General features: G+C 37.4%; 1 protein-coding gene across 1 annotated transcript; it reads left to right on the top strand.

Annotated features, from left to right (window-relative positions):
• The first annotated feature begins 5,708 nt into the window (after window positions 1-5,708).
• Window positions 5,709-6,650, top strand: LOC116860465 (olfactory receptor 5AL1-like). Its single transcript, XM_032846520.1, has one exon. It carries the CDS (start codon window positions 5,709-5,711, stop codon window positions 6,648-6,650), a length of 942 nt encoding a protein of 313 aa, XP_032702411.1.
• Window positions 6,651-20,224: the final 13,574 nt, after the last annotated feature.

The following is a 20,224-nucleotide window of genomic DNA, read 5'->3' as shown; positions in this document are numbered from 1 at the left end:
TATAAGCTCATGCTGGTGATCTATAAAGAAGAAAGCCAATTCTGAAATAAAATTCTAGAATGTTTTACAATAAGACCCTTTGTTTGAAGACAAAATTCCCAGCAGTGTAAAAAGGAACTAACAAATTTAATTTCTTTACCTTTGATCATAGCCAAAAGGCTGAGAAGTGATCCTTTAATTTCTTTAATGCTCATTTTGTAAACATTTTTTGATAACATAATACTTTTTCAGACATTCTGTTGAATGCTGAAACATTCCAAAAGTCCACTTTGTTCCCCAAGGCTTATTTATGCGATCTAAATTCTTTGGATCTCATTTTTTATTTATAAGTGACAGCTAATTCATTGATCTCCGTCACGCTTTCTTTCATTGATTCATTCAGCCAAAAAATATTAAAAGTATCATTTCACCAAAAATGTATATATTTTTTTTCCTTGTAGAGGCTCAGAGGTCAAAAAAGCCAAGTCTGTATATAAAGGAAGAAGGGAAATACCATCGAGTCAACAGTCTTTTCCAAGTTAAATATAAAACACTGAGAGATATCAATTCTCATGAGGATTTCAAAACACAAAAATTTGACTACATGAGGGGAAATAAATACCATAATACACTGCTGATAGAAAAATCATGTAATGTCTATGGCGGGATATGTAGCAATACCTAGTAAATTTGTAATAGTCAACAAACCCACTTCTTAGAAACTATCCCAATAAATACTAGCACAAAATGCAAAATAACACCTGTGCAAAGTTATTTGCTGGAATATTATTTATATTAGTAACATATTGGCACCCAAATACCCAGTGGTAAGCACAGCTGTTCTAGAAATGGGGACGATTTCAGGTGTGCTACATGACGAGCATCAGAACGTAATATTAAATCAGAAAGATATTAAAAAGGAAAAAAAATTTCAATATAAAATAAAGTGGAAAAGAAAAAGTAAAAAGGATACTTCACATAAAACAAGGAAAGAGGATGATTAAAGATACTTACATGTGGAGCGCATGGGTGGCTTAGTCTCTGAAATGCCTACTCTCGATTTTCAACTCAGGTCATGATATAAGGGTTGTGAGATCCAGGCCCCTGCGGGGCTCTGTCCTGAGCATGGAGCCTGCTTAAGATTCTCTCTCGCTACTCTTCCCATCCCTCTCTTTCTCTCAAAGAAAGAAAGAAAGAAGAAAAATATATATATGTAAAAAAGATATGTATTTTATTACATCTGTTTTTTTTTTAATTTTTTAAGATTTTATTTATTTATTTCACAGAGAGAGATAACAAATAGGCAGAGAGGCAGGGGGAAGCAGGCTCCCTGCCGAACAGGGAGCCCAATGTGGGGCTCGATCCCAGGACCCTGAGATCATGACCTAAGCCGAAGGCAGAGGCTTAACCCACTCAGCCACCCAGGTGCCCCTATATCTGATTTTTAAAAAAGAAAACAGAGTAAGAGGACACGTGGAAATGAACAAAGTCATTCCCTACAGGGAAGGCAGGGAATGAAGTGGGTGCTGACAGGTACGGAAGACAGTCTTATTTTGAATATATTTTGTTATGCATTTTGATTTTAGAATCTTATCAAAGTCTTAAGGAATTAAAAAGAAAAGTAAGCCAAAACTGGGGGAAAAAAGGAGACTTCATTTTAGAAGCCTTCGAGTACATCTCATTTTATTCAAATGAAAGGCAAAGGCTTTACATTGATTCACAAACCTCTGAATGATGTGGCCATGTCAACTCTCAGACTTCATCTCCTTCTCTTCCCTTTTCTTTGCTCTGACCTCCTTCTGCCTAAGATAACAGTGTATTTCCACCACAGGTTTTTGTTTGTTTGCTTGTTTTTTTATCAAATGGACAAATGTTTTTATAGACATTCTTTCAGGGATGATGCATGAACAGAAAATAGGCACATGAAAAGATGCTCAACATCATTAGTCATCAGAAAAATGCAAATCAAAACCAAAATGAGATACTACTTCATACCTCATCTGTTTTCTGTTCTGCATAGCTTGTGCTGAGGCTAAACAGCCACACCAGCCAGCCTCACCAGCCCTATGGACAGTATTGCTTTTCATCTAAAGCAAATTTAGATAAAGCGATTGATCCAATGCTGTGGAGTGATTACAACAAGGTATCAAGTGCCCTGTGATTTCTTTGCACTCAGTTTTCTAGAGATGGAAGAAGAAAATCAACATTCTTTTAAATTCATCTTTGCTGTTGAATTGAAATGTCAATCATAACAACAGTTTGAAACATTAATCTCAGATGAAAGCTTTCGATGTTGCTCCTTGGGAAACTGATTTTTGTCCAGTGTTTTTCGAAAGCTGCTACTAAATCCAAGGCCCACAAACTGAGCATTTATTTTAAATAAATTCATAATTTTAATATGAAACCAATGTGACAAAATTTAAAGCAGATATAACAATCAAAGCACAGATAGCAATTAATCAAACTGTTTTCCCAAAAGAGATAATTAAATTATTCTTCTACCCTAGATTCTTCCATTAAGTAATAGCCCAGAAGATGATCTACCATTTCAAGGGAAATAACTTGGTCCCCAAACACTAAACATCAAATAACTACCTGTTTTGAATATATATAATTATGTTGTTTTTCAGTGTTTGTTAAAAATAATGTAATACCCCCAAAAAAAGCTTCCTGAGGGACCATACACACACAATACAAATTGTCTCATAACACCTGGGTAATTTTAAATGTTACTGGCTTCACAAATATTCCTTCCAGGTGCAGTAGACCAGACTACTTAGGGGTTTATAGTTCCACTGAATGACTGTGTATGAGATATCAAACCCTAGGAAAAATATGAAATACCTGTGACATAAACACTATTTGATGAATATCAAATGAGAGCAGCCTGATCTGAGATACGGGAACTAGATTTTCTAGAGTTATTTCAGCCATGTTAAAGACCTTATAATTTTATCTTGAGAGCTATGGGAAGACACTCAATGATTATATCATAAAAATGACATCCACATCTCTAAAAGTTCATATAAGCTAAAACCTGAGAACCAGGAAGATATAGGAAACACTGGAGTCAAGATTAAAAATTAGGGGTCAGGGGCACCTGGGTGGCTCAGTGAGTTGAAGTTTCTGCCTTTGGCTCAGGTCATGATCTCAGGGTCCTGGGATCGAGCCCCACATCTGGCTCTCTGCTCGGCAGGGAGCCTGCTTCCCTTCCTCTCTCTGCCTGCCTCTCTGCCTGCTTGTGGTCTCTGTCTGTCAAATAAATAAACAAAATCTTAAAAAAAAAATTAGGGGTCAGTTGCAAACAAAACAAAACAAAAAGTCATCGTGATTTGGATCAAGGAAACAGTCTAAGTGAACAGATCTGAAAAGTATGTAAAGTGTGAAGGAAATACTTGGAGCAAATTGAATATTACAACAGGGAACAGGAAAGCAAAGTAAAAGATTAGTCTCATTTGGGAAACTGAATGGATAATGGCACTGCTCATCGAAGACATAAAATATATACTCCAGGTTTTGAGTATCAGGTCCAATGTACAGAAATTTAATGTAAGTTTAATATAAGTTCTTTTCTGCATGTGATACTCTCGCATATGTATCATCAGCATATAGAAGCCTATTGAGGATTTAGGATTGGTCAAAATCCCTAACAAGAAAGTTAAAAGGGAAAATGTGGGGGGCTTTGGAGAGAGCTTGAAGAACATGTTGTCTAAAGCGGAGGTGATAGAAGCAGAACCTCTAAGATAGAAAATCAAAATGGACACATAGTAAACTCAGAGACTGTTCTGTTCTGGGAACCAAAGATGTATTCAATAGAGTTTAATGCTACCAAGTTGTCAAAAAAAAAAAAAAAAAAGTAGGGGGCTTTCTTGGATTCAGGAATAGGGAAGTTGGCAGTAAACTTGGTGAGGGGATTTCTCCGTTTAATGGGAAAAGCAGGTAGGTTATACCTGGTTAAGTCATAAATATGATTGAAAAATTGGGGGTAAGTGCCTGTTCTAAGGTGTTTGGTTGAAAGTGCTGAAGGGAAGGCATGCCTGGGTGGCTCAGTGGGTTAAGTGTCTGCCTTCAGCTCAGGTCTTGATCCTGTGGTCCTGGGGGTTGACCCACATGTCAGGATCCCTGCTATGCAGGGAGCCTGCTCCTACCTCTGCCTGCAGCTCCCCCTTCTTGTGCGGGTGCTCTCTCTCTCTCTCTCTGTCAAATATATATATATATATATATATATATATATATATATATATATATATTTAAGTGCTGAAGGGGAGAGAAAAGATAAAAGTAGTAACCAAGATAAAGTTTTTATGGATACATTAATCAAAATTTAAGTGGGGAAAGTGCTTTTTATATTTTGCTATATTTTACCTGCCTTGACTCTCTGTGTCCTGACCATATGAAATAACATGAGACAATGTAGTGATAAAGGAAAATCAAGTTAACTTACCCTCTGCTGTGCTGAAGAAAGGAAGGGAGATTATTTCAATTCTGCCAGCTCTCATGCATTCAGAATCCAGCATAGGTTTATGGAAATGTTCTGTAACCTGTAGCTGTTCTAAATGCTGCTTCAATTCTATTCATTTTGGACCATTTAGACACGTGAAGAAAAAAGGTAAAATAATGTCTCCTAATCATTGAAAGCTGTTTTACAATCTGGAAAATTATTCTCTAGTGTGCATTTTGCCAAAAGACAAAGCCAGAAAAATCACAGTCCTATTTTTCCTTAGTATTAATAGTATATGTGTATTTTTTCTTTCTTTTATTTTTTTACTTTTTTTTAATTACTATTTTTTTAATAACTATATAATGTATTTTTATTTTTATCCCCAGGGATACAGGTCTGTGAATCGCCAGGTTTACACACTTCACAGCACTCACCATAGCACATACCCTCCCCAAAGTCTATAACCCACCCTCCTCTCCCGAACCCCCTCCCCCCAGCAACCCTCAGTTTGTTTTGTGAGATTAAGAGTTACTTATGGTTGGTCTCCCTCCTGATCCCATCTTGTTTCATTTATTCCTTTCCTACCCCCCAAACCCCCCATGTTGCATTGCCACTTCCTCATATCAGGGAGATCATACGATAGTAGTCTTTCTCTGATTGACTTATTTCACTAAGCATGATACCAGTATATGTGTATTAAAAAAAAAAAATGGAGATAACCAAAAAGAAGAAAATTGTAAATTACACCAAACAGGATGTCTAAAAATAATACTAATAGTTTGATTTTGACTTTCATTTTATATTTTCTACCCATGATTTTGGTAACTCTTAATATTCTTATGTAATGATGAAATTATAATAATTTTATGAACTACAGCTTAAGAATCCATTTTGATATATGTTGTCAAAGCCACTTGCATTCTTCAGGTTCCTTTTTATTTCTTTATATTTAAAGAAAAGCACAACACAGACTTTGCCATTGTATTGATTATAAAAATTTAATCAAAATACTCTTTCTTCTTCTTCAGCATCTTAGTGAACTTTATATCATGGAATTTCTGCCTGGACCAAATCCTTTCACGCTAAAAGCATAAGCGAAATCCACACATAATTCAGAACGCTTATCAAGATTGTGCTCTGGCTGAATTTAACGTAACACCCTGGCTCGCCAGGGCTATCCTCTCACATTGAATTGATTATTCCTAACAGAGTGAAGTTTATTCAGAGTGTGTCCCCTAGGGGAGTTTATTGTAGATTTGTCATTCATCATTTATTGTTCATCTATTTCATGGCAAAAAGCAATCATTCGGCAGTCACTGAGTTCGTCCTCTTGGGCCTCACAGATAACCTGGAGCTTCAGGCCACTCTTTTTTGTGTTTTCCTATTGATTTACTTAGTTACTGTCTTGGGTAATCTTGGTCTGATTGTGCTCATCCAAATCAGTCCTCAACTTCACACTCCTATGTATTTTTTCCTCTGTCATCTGGCTTTTGTTGATTTTTATGGTACCTCTGCCATCACTCTGAACACCCTTGTGAACTCTTTACGAGAAATTAAAAGCATGCCATTTTATGCATGTGCCGCTCAAGTGGGCTGCTTTATCACATTTTCAGTCGGGGAATTATTCATGCTGTCTGTCATGGCCTATGATCAGTATGTGGCCATCTGCAACCCTTTATTCTACATCGTTCTCATGCCCAGGAAACTCTGCATCCAGTTGGTCACTAGCTCTTACATCTACGGATTCACCGTGGGGCTCATACAAGCAATGGCTACATTCCACATGTCCTTCTGTGACTCTAATGTGGTCAACCAGTTCTACTGCGATGATATTCCTTTGATTGCTCTCGCCTGCTCTGACACCCAAGTCAAAAAGTTGATGTTGTTCATCATTGCTGGGTTCAATGTGTTCAGTTCTCTAATCACTGTTCTCCTATCGTATGTGTTCATTGTCTTTGCCATCTTAAAGATCCATTCTGCTGCAGGAAGACAAAAAGCCTTTTCTACGTGTGCTTCTCACCTGTGTTCTATTACTATATATTACAGGACCCTCAGTTTTATGTACCTGCACCCCAAGTCAAGCCACTCACTAGATAAAGACAAATTTGCCTCGGTATTCTATGCAGTGGTGATTCCCATGTTAAATCCTTTAATCTATAGCTTGAGGAATCAGGAAGTAAAAAATGCTTTCAGGAAAATTTTTGAAAAGGTATATTCTAGTAATCGATAATGAGGTGTGTGTGTGTGTGTGTTTTGTTTTTTTTTAAAGAAATACTGGATGTTAGGAATTTAAGTGAAGGCTTATACATGGTACAGTGCCAGTAAGTCTAGAAACTTTTGTTCTCTGAAGCTCAGTTCTCTGATCACTATCTCCTTGAAAAAAATAGATATTTTCTTGGTTTTGCACACATGTTTGTAGTAGATATTTTATAAATGTTTGTTTAATTGTTGAATTGTAAAAAAGAGATAAAAACCATCCATTCTGTTTTTCCAGGAGATGCTTCAGTAATAGAGGTGAAGAACAAAGCAACTTAATAGCATAACTTTATCTTTTTTCACTGTGATGTTGAAAATTTTAAGCAGTCTTGCAGGACATCAACTATGTGAATGTTATTGAAAATACCAGATGTGATTTTCTTCCATAGTTGAATTGGAGTAAAAGATAACAAGGTGCTTGTTTGAAGGGTTTTGGTTTAAAAAATGCCTGAAAAACTGACCTTGTTCTTTACTTTAAATGTCCCTATTGATATGGTTGAACATTTTTTTTAAGACTTTATTTTATTATAACTATGTTAACATACCATAATCATCCAAAGTCCATAGTTCTCCTTTGTGTTCACTCTTAATGTTGTACACTGTATGGGTTGGGAAAATGACTTACATCCATCATTGTAATATTATACAGATATTTTCATTGCCCTAAAAATTTTCTGTGCTTTACTTATTCACCTGTCCTCAACCGTTCCCACCCCTGGCAACTGCTGAATTTTTTCTTGCCTCCATTCTTTTCTATAGTGTCATAGAGTTAGGATCATATGTATGTGGCCTTTTCAGATGGGCTTTTTTCACTTGGTGATCATGTACGGTTCCTCCCTGTCTTTTCATGGCTTGATAGCTCATTTCTTTTTAGTACTGAAACATTTGACTGTCTGAATAAACCATAGTTTATTGGTCCATTCACCTACCAAATGACAGCTGCTTCCAAGTTTTGACAATTATGAATAAAGCAGCTATAAACATCAATGTGCAAGTTTCTGTGTCGATTTAAGTTCTCAACTCCTTTGCTTAAATACCAATGAACACAATTGCTGGGTCATGTGGTAAGAGCATGCTTAGTTTTGTAAACAACTGCCAAACTTTCTTGGCTGAACATTTTAACATGATCGTTCAAACACTACCCCTTCTATATTTCCCTCCCATTCAACCAGGACTTTAGCTGCACCAATTACCCCTGAATGGAGTGACACAAGCTTTATTCCACATGGTTACTAAGAATCTAATTGCCTTGTCCTTGTTAATGTATATGTTTTGCAGTTGCCCATTGACAATGGCATTGTCACTGAGCTAGAAAATTCTAGATACTCTGAATTCCTGTGTTCCAGCCCATTTGTGCATTGGTACTCCTAATTTCTTATGCTAATTAGAACTGACCACCTTAGCCAACACACTAATTCATTGTTTGCCTGCTGGTCCGTAGGCGTGAAGTTGTCCGTTTTGTTAACCAAACGGACAAGAGAGTTTACGCAAGATGGCGGAGAAGTAGCAGGCTGAGACTACTTCAGGTTGCGGGAGATCAGCTAAGTAGCTTATCTAAACATTGCAAACACCTACAAATCCAATGAGAGATCGAAGAGAAGAAGAACAGCAATTCTAGAAACAGAAAATCCACCACTTTTTGAAAGGTAGGACTGGTGGAGAAGTGAATCCAAAGCGATGGGAGATAGACCGCGGGGGAAAGGGTCTGGTTCCCAGCAAGCGGTGGAGCAACAGAGCACTAATCAGGACTTTTAAAAGTCTGTTCGGCTGAGGGACATCACTCCAGAGGCTAAACTAGGGTGAAGTCCATGCGGGGTCAGCGTGGCCCCAGGTCCCGCAGGGTCACAAAAGGATCAGGGATGTCTGAGTGTCACGGAGCTTGCAGGTATTAGAACAGGGAAGCCGGCTACAGAGACAGATCCGAGGAATGAGCTCTCAGCTCAGGGTTACCTTGAACCAGTAGCAGGTTGGGTGAGCTCGGAACGCGGCTGGAGGCAAGGGAGACGGGAGTGATTGGGTGCTATTCTCTGAGGGCTCACTGAGGAGTGGGGCCCCAGGCCTCGGCTCCTCCGGGCCGGAGATGGGGAGGCTGCCATCTTCATTCCCGTCCTTGGAACTCTAATGGAAAGCATTCAGGGAACAAAAGCTCCCAAAAGCAAACACAAGCGGATTACTCAGCCCGGCCCCTGGGAAGGGGGGTGCAATTCCACCTGGGCAAAACCATTTGAGAATCACTACAACAGGCCCCTCCCCCAGAAGATCAACAAAAAATCCAGCCAGGACCAAGTTCACCTACCAAGGAGTGCAGGTTAAATACTAAGGAAGGCAGTGGAATTCCAGAGGAGGAGAAAGCAAAGCACGGAACTCATGGCTTTCTCCCCATGATTCTTTAGTCTTGCAGTAAATTTAATATTTTTTTCAATTCTTTTTGCTTCTTCTGTTAAATTTTTTTTAACTTTTACCCTTTTCTTTTTTAAAGTTTTTTTTAACTAGTTTATCTAATATACATATTTTTTTTCTTTTTTATATTTTTTTTCTTTATTTGTTTTCTTTTTTTAATTGTTTCCTTTTTTTTTTCTGAACCTCTTTTTATCCCCTTTCTCCCCCCCACGATTTGGGGTCTCTTCTGATTTGGTTAAAGCGTATTTTCCTGTGGCCAAATGACAGAGAATAATGAAGCTGAGCAAAAGAGGGACAAACAGCTACTGGACCATGAGGGCAGAATTCGAGAGATAAGTGACACCATAAGACGAAACAACATTAGAATAATTGGGATTCCAGAAGAAGAAGAAAGAGAGAGGGAGGCAGAAGGTATATTGGAGAGAAATATTGGAGAGAATTTCCCTAATATGGCAAAGTGAACAAGCATCAAAATCCAGGAGGTGCAGAGAACCCCCCTCAAAATCAATAAGAATAGGTCCACACCCCATCACCTAATAGTAAAATTTACAAGTCTTAGTGACAAAGAGAAAATCCTGAAAGCAGCCCAGGAAAAGAAGTCTGTAACACACAATGGTAAAAATATTAGATCGGCAGCAGACTTATCCGCAGAGACCTGGCAGGCCAGAAAGAGCTGGCATGATATATTCAGAGCACTAAACGAGAAAAACATGCAGCCAAGAATACTATATCCAGCTAGGCTATCATTGAAAATAGAAGGAGAGATTAAAAGCTTCCAGGACAAACAAAAACTGAAAGAATTTGCAAACACCAAACCAGCTCTACAGGAAATAATGAAAGCGGTCCTATAAGCAAAGAGAGATCCTAAAAGTAGTAGATCAGAAAGGAACAGAGACAATATACAGTAACTGTCACCTTACAGGCAATACAAGGGCACTAAATTCATATCTCTCAATACTTACCCTGAATGTTAATGGGCTAAATGCCCCAATCAAAAGACACAGGGTATCAGAATGGATAAAAAAACAAAACCCATCTATATGTTGCCTACAAGAAACTCATTTTAGACCTGAAGACACCTCCAGATTTAAAGTGAGGGGGTGGAAAACAATTTACCATGCTAATGGACATCAGAAGAAAGCAGGAGTGGCAATCCTTGTATCAGATCAAATAGATTTTAAGCCGAAGACTATAATAAGAGATGAGGAAGGACACTATATCATACTCAAAGTGTCTGTCCAACAAGAAGATCTAACAATTGTAAATATCTATGCCCCTAACGTGGGAGCAGCCAACTATATTAACCAATTAATAACAAAATCAAAGAAACACATCAACAATAATGCATTCATAGTAGGGGACTTTAACACTCCCCTCACTGAAATGGACAGACCATCCAAGCAAAAGATCAACAAGGAAATAAAGGCCTTAAATGACACACTGGACCAGATGGACATCACAGATCTATTCAGAACATTTCATCCCAAAGCAACAGAATACACATTCTTCTCTAGTGCACATGGAACGTTCTCCAGAATAGATCACATCCTGGGTCCTAAATCAGGTCTCAACCAGTATCAAAAGATTGGGATCATTCCCTGGATATTTTCAGACCACAATGCTCTCAAGCTAGAAATCAATCACAAGAGGAAATTTGGAAAGAACCCAAATACATGGAGACTAAACAGCATCCTTCTAAAGAATGAATGGGTCAACCAGGAAACTAAAGAAGAATTTAAAAAATTCATGGAAACAAATGATAATGGAAACACAACAGTTCAAAATCTGTGGGACACAACAGAGGCAGTCCTGAGAGGAAAATACATAGCAGTACAAGCCTTTCTCAAGAAACAAGAAAGTTCTCAGGTACACAACCTAACCCTTCACCTAAAGGAGCTGGAGAAAGAACAAGAAAGAAACCCTAAACCCAGCAGGAGAAGAGAAATCATAAAGATCAGAGCAGAAATCAATGAAAGAGAAACCAAAAAACAAAACAAAACAAAAAAAAATAGAACAAATCAACGAAACTAGGACCTGGTTCTTTGAAAGAATTAATAAGATTGATAAAACCCTGGCCAGACTTATCAAAAAGAAAAGAGAAAGGACCCAAATAAATAAAATCATGAATGAAAGAGGAGAGATCACAACTAACACCAAAGAAATACAGACAATTATAAGAACATACTATGAGCAACTCTACGCCAACAAATTTGACAATCTGGAAGAAATGGATGCATTCCTAGAGACATATAAACTACCACAACTGAACCAGGAAGAAATAGAAAACCTGAACAGACCCATAACCAGTAAGGAGATTGAAACTGTCATCAAAAATCTCCAAACAAACAAAAGCCCAGGGCCAGACGGCTTCCCAGGGGAATTCTACCAAACTTTTAAAGAAGAACTAATTCCTATTCTCCTGAAACTGTTCCAAAAAGTAGAAATGGAAGGAAAACTTCCAAACTCATTTTATGAGGCCAGCATCACCTTGATCCCAAAACCAGACAAGGATCCCATCAAAAAAGAGAACTACAGACCAATACCCTTGATGAACCCAGATGTGAAAATTCTCACCAAAATACTAGCCAATAGGATTCAACAGTACATTTAAAGGATCCTTCACCACGACCAAGTGGGATTTATTCCAGGACTGCAAGGTTGGTTCAACATCCGCAAATCAATCAATGTGATACAACACATTAATAAAAGAAAGAACAAGAACCATATGATACTCTCAATAGATGCTGAAAAAGCATTTGACAAAGTACAGCATCCCTTCCTGATCAAAACTCTTGAAAGTGTAGGGATAGAGGGCACATACCTCAATATTATCAAAGCCATCTATGAAAAACCCACCGCAAATCTCATTCTCAATGGAGAAAAACTGAAAGCTTTTCCGCTAAGGTCAGGAACACGGCAGGGATGTCCATTATCACCACTGCTATTCAACATAGTACTAGAAGTCCTAGCTTCAGCAATCAGACAACAAAAGGAAATTAAAGGCACCCAAATTGGCAAAGAAGAAGTCAAACTATCACTCTTCACAGATGATATGATACTATATGTGGAAAACCCAAAAGACTCCACTCCAAAACTGCTAGAACTGGTACAGGAATTCAGTAAAGTGTCAGGATATAAAATCAATGCACAGAAATCAGTTGCATTTCTCTACACCAACAACAAGACAGAAGAAAGAGAAATTAAGGAGTCCATCCCATTTACAATTGCACCCAAAACTATAAGATACCTAGGAATAAACCTAACCAAAGAGGCTAAGAATCTATACACAGAAAACTATAAAGTACTCATGAAAGAAATTGAGGAAGACACAAAGAAATGGAAAAATGTTCCATGCTCCTGGATTGGAAGAACAAATATTGTGAAAATGTCTATGCTACCTAAAGCAATCTACACATTTAATGTGATTCCTATCAAAATACCATCCTTTTATTTTTTTTTTCAAAGAAATGGAACAAATAATCCTAAAATTTATATGGAACCAGAAAAGACCTCGAATAGCCAAAGGAATATTGAAAAAGAAAGCCAAAGTTGGTGGCATCACAATTCCGGACTTCAAGCTCTATTACAAAGCTGTCATTATCAAGACAGCATGGTACTGTCACAGAAACAGACACATAGATCAATGGAACAGAATAGAGAGTCCAGAAATAGACCCTCAACTCTATGGTCAACTAATCTTCAACAAAGCAGGAAAGAATGTCCAATGGAAAAAAGATAGCCTCTTCAACAAATGTTGTTGGGGAAATTGGACAGACACATGCAGAAAAATGAAATTGGACGATTTCCTTGCACCACACACGAGAATAGACTCAAAATGGATAAAGGACCTCAATGTGAGAAAGGAATCCATCAACATCCTTGAGGAGAACACAGGCAGCAACCTCTTCGACCTCAGCTGCAGCAACATCTTCCTAGGAACATCGCCAAAGGCAAGGGAAGCAAGGGCAAAAATGAACTATTCGGATTTCATCAAGATCAAAAGCTTTTGCACAGCAAAGGAAACAGTTCACAAAACCAAAAGACAACTGACAGAATGGGAGAAGTATTTGCAAACGACATATCAGATAAAGGGCTAGTGTCCAGAATCTATAAAGAACTTAGCAAACTCAACACCCAAAGAACAAATAATCCAATCAAGAAATGGGCAGAAGACATGAACAGACATCTCTGCAAAGAAGACATCCAGATGGCCAACAGACACATGAAAAAGTGCTCCATATCACTCGGCATCAGGGAAATACAAATCAAAACCACAATGAGATACCACCTCACACCAGTCAGAATGGCTAAAATTGACAAGTCAGGAAATGACAGATGCTGGCGAGGATGCGGAGAAAGGGGAACCCTCCTACACTGTTGGTGGGAATGCAAGCTGGTGCAACCACTCTGGAAAACAGCATGGAGGTTCCTCAAAATGTTGAAAATAGAACTACCCTATGACCCAGCAATTGCACTGCTGGGTATTTACCCTAAAGATACAAACGTAGTGATCTGAAGGGGCACATGCACCCGAATCTTTAAAGCAGCAATGTCTACAATAGCCAAACTATGGAAAGAACCTAGATGTCCATCAACAGATGAATGGATAAAGATGAAGAGGTATATATACACAATGGAATACTATACAGCCATCAAAAGAAATGAAATCTTGCCATTTGCGATGACGTGGATGGAACTAGACGGTATCATGCTTAGCGAAATAAGTCAATCAGAGAAAGACAACTATCATATGATCTCCCTGATATGAGGAAGTGTAGATGCAACATGGTGGGGTGTTAAGGGGGTAGGAGAAGAATAAATGAAACAAGATGGGATTGGGAGGGAGACAAAACATAAGTGACTCTTAATCTCACAAATCAAACTGAGGGTTGATGGGGGGAGGGTGCTTGGGAGAGGGGGTAGGGTTATGGACATTGGGGAGGGTATGTGCTATGGTGAGTGCTGTGAAGTGTGTAAACCTGGCGATTCACCGACCTGTACCCCTGGGGATAAAAATACATAATATGTTAATTTAAAAAATAAATTAATTAATTAACTTAAAAAAACACTAATTAAGACTCTGGTAGAAATATTTGTCTTCTAGAACTCCAAACCTGTAACTCAGAATAGCCTAATATTGTAGGAAGAGGAGACACAAATTCAGAAATTGGGTCACAGGATTGAATTATGAGAAGAATCCTACTACCATCCTTCAGGACAACCTTGTATGTTGTAATGTAATGAGGCACAAGTCCACTTATGACTAATTCCTACATAACATGGCAGCCTTTCTTTGCACTCAGCCCAAATTTTATTTAGAACTTCTCCAGTGGGACCTCTAACCCATGAACCATAGCATAGATTGGCAGGAGTCTGTGGAGCAGAGATAAATAATACAAAAACCTGGATCACTTGTTCATATAAATTGTTAGTGCCATTTCAACACAATTTAGCCAGGTTATAAATGAATTACTTCCATCTTCAATGGATTGCTATTGTGCCAGCCCCAGTTGTGAGTTGGTGAACCTATAACATATTATTGGTAACTGATGCTGAGTTTTCACTTGGTGTCTTTTTATCCAGGAGCATTTAGTTTCTACTAGGGTACAGTAGAATATGGAAAGCTATTTTATTTCTTCATCAGAAGGTCTGGCTTCGCTCCAAGGTCCCTATGGTAATGTGGAGTTGAGCTTCCAAGGACCCAGGCATCATTCTTTTCCAATACAGATATCTCCAAAATCACTGGATCACTTGCAGAATCTGCTCTTTCTTTGCCTGGAACTGAATCAAATCAGGTCGTCTGCTGTAATACCCAGCAAATAGCTCAGAGCTATAATCCTAAACATGGAATACGCTGCCTGTTAAGTCCAAAGGGTTCCCAAAAATGTTGTACACATTTCTGAGTTGCTGACAGTTTGTGGCACAGCAATGTGTCTTTTACTTTGGAGATGATGGAAGTGCAAGGAGTATTACTTAAAATTCAGCTTAAAGAAAATGTACTGAGGAAATTACTGTACTCTGAATATTTGTGTATTGAATATTCCCCTAATTTTTGACTCCCATATGTTACTAAGGCATCAAAGGATCTTGCCACTCACAGTTCACCAGGTATAATTAACAAGATTCTATCAACATAGTAATCTTACATCATGTTTTGTGAAATGCCAAGATGATAAAATCCCCAATGGACAATTTTTAAAATCTTTATTGGGATATAATTGGAAGGAATAAATCATATATATTTAAGGAGTACAACTTTATGTTTTAAATTATATATGTACAAATTTGAAATAATTGTAACAAGTTAACGAATATATCTACCATGTCACATAATTACCATTTCCTTCCTTCCTTCCTTCCTTTCTATCATAAGAACACTTAAGATCTGCCTTCTTAGCAAACTGCAAGTACACACGATGGTACTGTTAACTATAGTCACATTGCTCTACTTTGTATCTCCAGAGCACATGCATCTTGCATAACTAGAATTTTGTATCAACATTTCCCTCATTTCTTTTTCCACCTCCAGCTCCTGTCAACCATTCTACTTTCTGTTAGATCATGCAGGATTTTTCCTTCTGTGTCTAACTTATTTCACTTAGCATAACATCTTCCCAGTACATGAACAAATTTTGAAAGTAAAGCATTTATATATCCTTGAAGAAGTCTGCTCTGAAGTTATTTATTTATTTATTTTTCTTTTTTGATAGAGAAACTAAGGTTAAGCAAACTCTTCATTGATCCATATTACTGGATGCATTTTCTCAAGTTAAACAATTGTAGTCAACTTGTGTGTATGCATTATCCCCCATTTTATAAATAACTGAATTTTAAAGATAATAAGTGACTTGCTCAAGAGCACACACCTTGTATGTGGCAAAGTTAGGATTTGGGACCAATGCTTCTGAATTCAAAATGTATGGGTTTTAATACTCTAAGACATTAATGATTCAATGTGTCATATTTTTTATGCATTTGTTCTATTTAAGTGACTTGAGACAGATTTGGAAAGATCATAGTTGTGGTAGGTTACTACCAAATAGTCCACACAAATCCCTAAGTCTATATTCACTCACTTGTATAGTTACCTCTCTTAGGGGCGGTGGCTCTGTGACTTGCTTTATTAAATAAAATGCTCAAAAGTGATGTTACACTGTAATTTCTAAGGCTTGACTCTTTTTCTCCATTGGAGTGCTAAACGTTAGACCCAACCACCATATTTATGGACACCCAAGCTAAATACCTGGAAATGTCACTTGCATAAAAGAAAGTATTCCAGCTGACAGCCTCACCAAGTGTCTGTTGTGATCAAGATTATCTTGGGTAACACATACTACGGCACAACTTCCAGCATATGAAGAAGGATTGTCTAGTTAGGTCACAGACTCATGAGAGATAATAAATCATGGTTGCTTTAGGCCACGAGGCTTTGGGGGTCTTTTGTTTTTTGTTTTTTTATATTGCAATAGATAGTTGGAACAATAAATCACAAAAAGAATTGCAATTTTTTTTAATTAAGGTTTTCTTTATTTATTCATAAGAGACAGTGAGAGAGAGAGGGAGGCAGAGGCAGAGGGAGAAGCAGTCACCCCATGGAGTAGGGAGCTGAACATGGACCCAATCCCAGGACACGATCCCAGGACTCTGGGATCAGGACCTGAGCCAGAGGCAGACACTTAATCAACTGAGTCACCCAGGCACCCAAGAATTGCAATTTTTAAAGATTAAATTAGTTCTGAGTTGCCTGGGTGGCTCAGTTGGTTAAGCATCCAACTCTTGATTTCTGCTCAGGTCATGATCTCAGGGCTAGGTATTGGAGCCCCAAGTCAGGCTTCATGTTGGTTGTTCTTGGAGCCTGTTAAGATTCTCTCCCTTCCTCCTCTCTCTGCCCCTCCCCAACCTCTCCTTCTAAAAAAAAAAAAAAAAAAAAAAAAAAAAAAAAAAATTTAGTCCTAATAATAAATCCTAGAAATAGATTTTATGATTTTGACAGAAGGGTAAAGTTAAAATTTCTTTTTTAATGTTTTTTATTAAAATATAATGTATTATTTGTTTCAGGGATCTAAGTCTATGATTCATCAGTCTTCTTACAACACATACCTTCCCCAATGCCCATCACCCAGTTACCCTCCCCTCCAGCAACCCTCAGTTTTTTTCCTAAGATTAAGAGTCTCTATGGTTTGTTTCCATCTCTGGTTTTGTCTTGTTTCATTTTTTCTTCTCTTTCCCTATGATCTAAAACAATTGATGAACATTCTCAGAGGTCCATAGCTGCATACATACAGATGGATGTTTTCAAGTCTCTGGGGAAAGCTACACTTCATATAATCATTACAGATTAGTTTTTAAAAATGCAGAAACATGCAAAATAAAAATCAAATGCAAAAAATTAAAATGCAAAAAATATGGTGGCTTCTATACAATTTATGTTTTAGATTTTTTTTGTTGTTTTAATTCTGTTTGACAGTGGTATTATAAAACCTCAGAAAAACAGTGTTCCTAGGATAAAATATCCACATTCAATAAGATTTAATTGTTCTTTTTTTTTCTTTTGTAAAAATAAGCAATGTGCCTATGTATCTTTCTATGTATCACTCTATATACATATGTATGTGGAGTGGAGAGAAACAGAGTTGGCTAAAGAGTTTAAAGAAGAGTGTTCGCTTCTCTGTGGTTAGCGTGCCCTACATGCTTTCCAAAAGACCTCAGGAAACAAAGCGAAGTTCACTGTAAGTCGTGTTCCTCTGACCAAAACTTTCAAACAATTTTCTGAGAATAAGTTAAATGTACCTGCAGGTCGATAAATTCATGGTTTAATTATTATTTGCCCACAGCTCAACAGATAATGACTTTCAGATACAAGGTTGGATCTCTGGTACAATCTAAAGCAATACTTGGTAGCCTTGCGAAGTTCAACAGCAAGCCAATGAACTTTGATCAAATGCATATTGCTACTTCTTACTAAAATTCAAAATTTAATAAAATCCATACTAAAAGAAAAAAACTAAGTAAAATACAGTTAAATATTTTGTGAGCTGTTTTCCCCTGTGTTAAAATAATCTTTCTGTTAGTTAATAATTCTTTATTATAATTGGGATCAGCACAGTAATCTGAAATTTCAAATGATTATTCCTTGACTGTTAAGCAAATAGGATCCCTAAAGATTAACCATAACATTATTGCTCCTGTGAAACATCATTTTCTGTTTTGTTTTGTTTTTCCATAAATTATTTAAAATGATGTAACACAAAGAAAATGTTCTAGGGGGATCAACAAATAGTACAAGATACACTCCTCATACTTTAGTAATGTATTCACAGAATTTGCTTCAAGATATGTTGGACTCTTTTTGGTTATATTGTGGATTACTCAAAGACAGCATGTAGAGAGGAAAAATCAAGGTAATTAAGGTAGTTAAAAAAGGATTTGATGTAACACAAACTTCTTATTTATTTTTTTCCATTATTCTAATATTATATTGGACCATCTATGAATATTTGAGTCTTACAAGGGATTAGAGAGAAAAAAAAGGAAAATATAAAATGATCATTGTTTGCCAGGAGTTTGAAATTTAGAGTTAGGTTACAAACAAATTAACAGGTGAATCAATTATTGGATTAAACACTTGAGAGGTAATGAAACACATCTAGAAAGAAGGGAAATTTCACATGAGGTCACACTCAGTTAATTTTCCTAGCACCCTAATTGAGACAGATATCTAAAAACCAAAAATTCTAAATAGTTTATGTAATTGATTAACACAACGCCAATCTTATCATGGGGGGTGGGGACAGGATTTGAGTTCAATTTTTGTCCAACCATAAAGCTTCATTTTTTAATAGCTATCTTATATTTCCAGTTACAATTATACAACCTTGGGATTTTTAAAACACTGAATGGTGATTCACAAAAATGTCACCTAAAAACTAGATTTAAGTTAAATTTTTCACAAGTTAAAGAAATAATTTAAAAAAATATGTGAGCCTTAGTCTGGCACAGAAACCCTGTTGCTCATACACTCTGGAAAAGAAAGTAAAGAGAAAGGTTACCACATATGGATCTGAGTACCTACTGTCTTTATTATTCCTTTGCTCACCAGGGATGTTAGCTTCAAACATTTCTGAGAATCTCCCATCTCCCTGAAAAATCAAATTCTTTTTTTTAAGATTTTATTTATTTATTTGACAGAGAGAGATATCACAAGCAGGTGGCGGGGGAAGGGAGGGGATGCAGGCTCCCTGCTGAGCAGAGAGCCCAATGCAGGGCTTGATCCCAGGACCCTGAGATCATGACCTGAGCCAAAGGCAAAGGCTTAACCCACTGAACCACACAGGCACCCCTGAAAAATCAAATTCTTAACTGTTCCCATAAAGCCTAACTATATTTCACTTCAATACTTTGATGTCACTGGGTCCCATTTGCTATCATAAAACTGCCTTGGTTTACAACCTAAGGAAAGGATTTAGCAAATGGAGACACAATCTTCTCATCAAAAAATTGAGACTTTCAAGGCCTGCCTGATTGGTCAGTGGATTAAGCATCTGCCTTTAGCTCAGGTCATGATTCCAAGGTTCTAGGATCAGGATCCCTGCTCAGTGGGGAGTCTGCCTCTTCCCTCTCCCTCTGCTCCCCTCTCCACCCCCCACATGTTCTCTCTTTCTCTGTCTAATAAATAAAATATTTAGAAAAGTGAAAAAATAAATTAAGACTTTTTAAAAATTTATTTATTTACTTGACAGAGAGACAGAGCCTAAGTAGGCAGAGGGAGAAGGAGAAGCAGGTTCCCTGCTTAGTGGAGAGCCGTATTTGGGGCTGGATTCTAGACCCTGGGAACATGACCTGAGCCAAAAGCAGATCGCTTAACCGACTGAGCCACCTAAGCACCCCTAAGTTGAGACTTTTAAGAAAAGTTCTCTCTAATGTTCTTCAATTTGTGTGATTACTTACATGGTAAAATGCCAACACCCTATGCATACTTTAATTGTTAAATGACCAAATTAAGGGGGGGAAAGTCTATAAATATATAATCACTAGTGGCTCTTTATAGATTACATTCTGATATTACTTTGGTGAGGTCAAAAAATGTAGAAAAAATGGGTTCCTCTGAACTAATCCATAATAAGAAATATAATTGAGAGAATATGAGGG

Source organism: Lontra canadensis, unplaced genomic scaffold, assembly GCF_010015895.1.
Source record: "Lontra canadensis isolate GAN:19392208 unplaced genomic scaffold, GSC_riverotter_1.0 scaffold176, whole genome shotgun sequence".
Classification (NCBI taxonomy): Eukaryota; Metazoa; Chordata; class Mammalia; order Carnivora; family Mustelidae; genus Lontra; species Lontra canadensis.
Note: the sequence above shows the minus strand (reverse complement) of the source record. Positions and strands in the feature narration are given on the sequence as shown.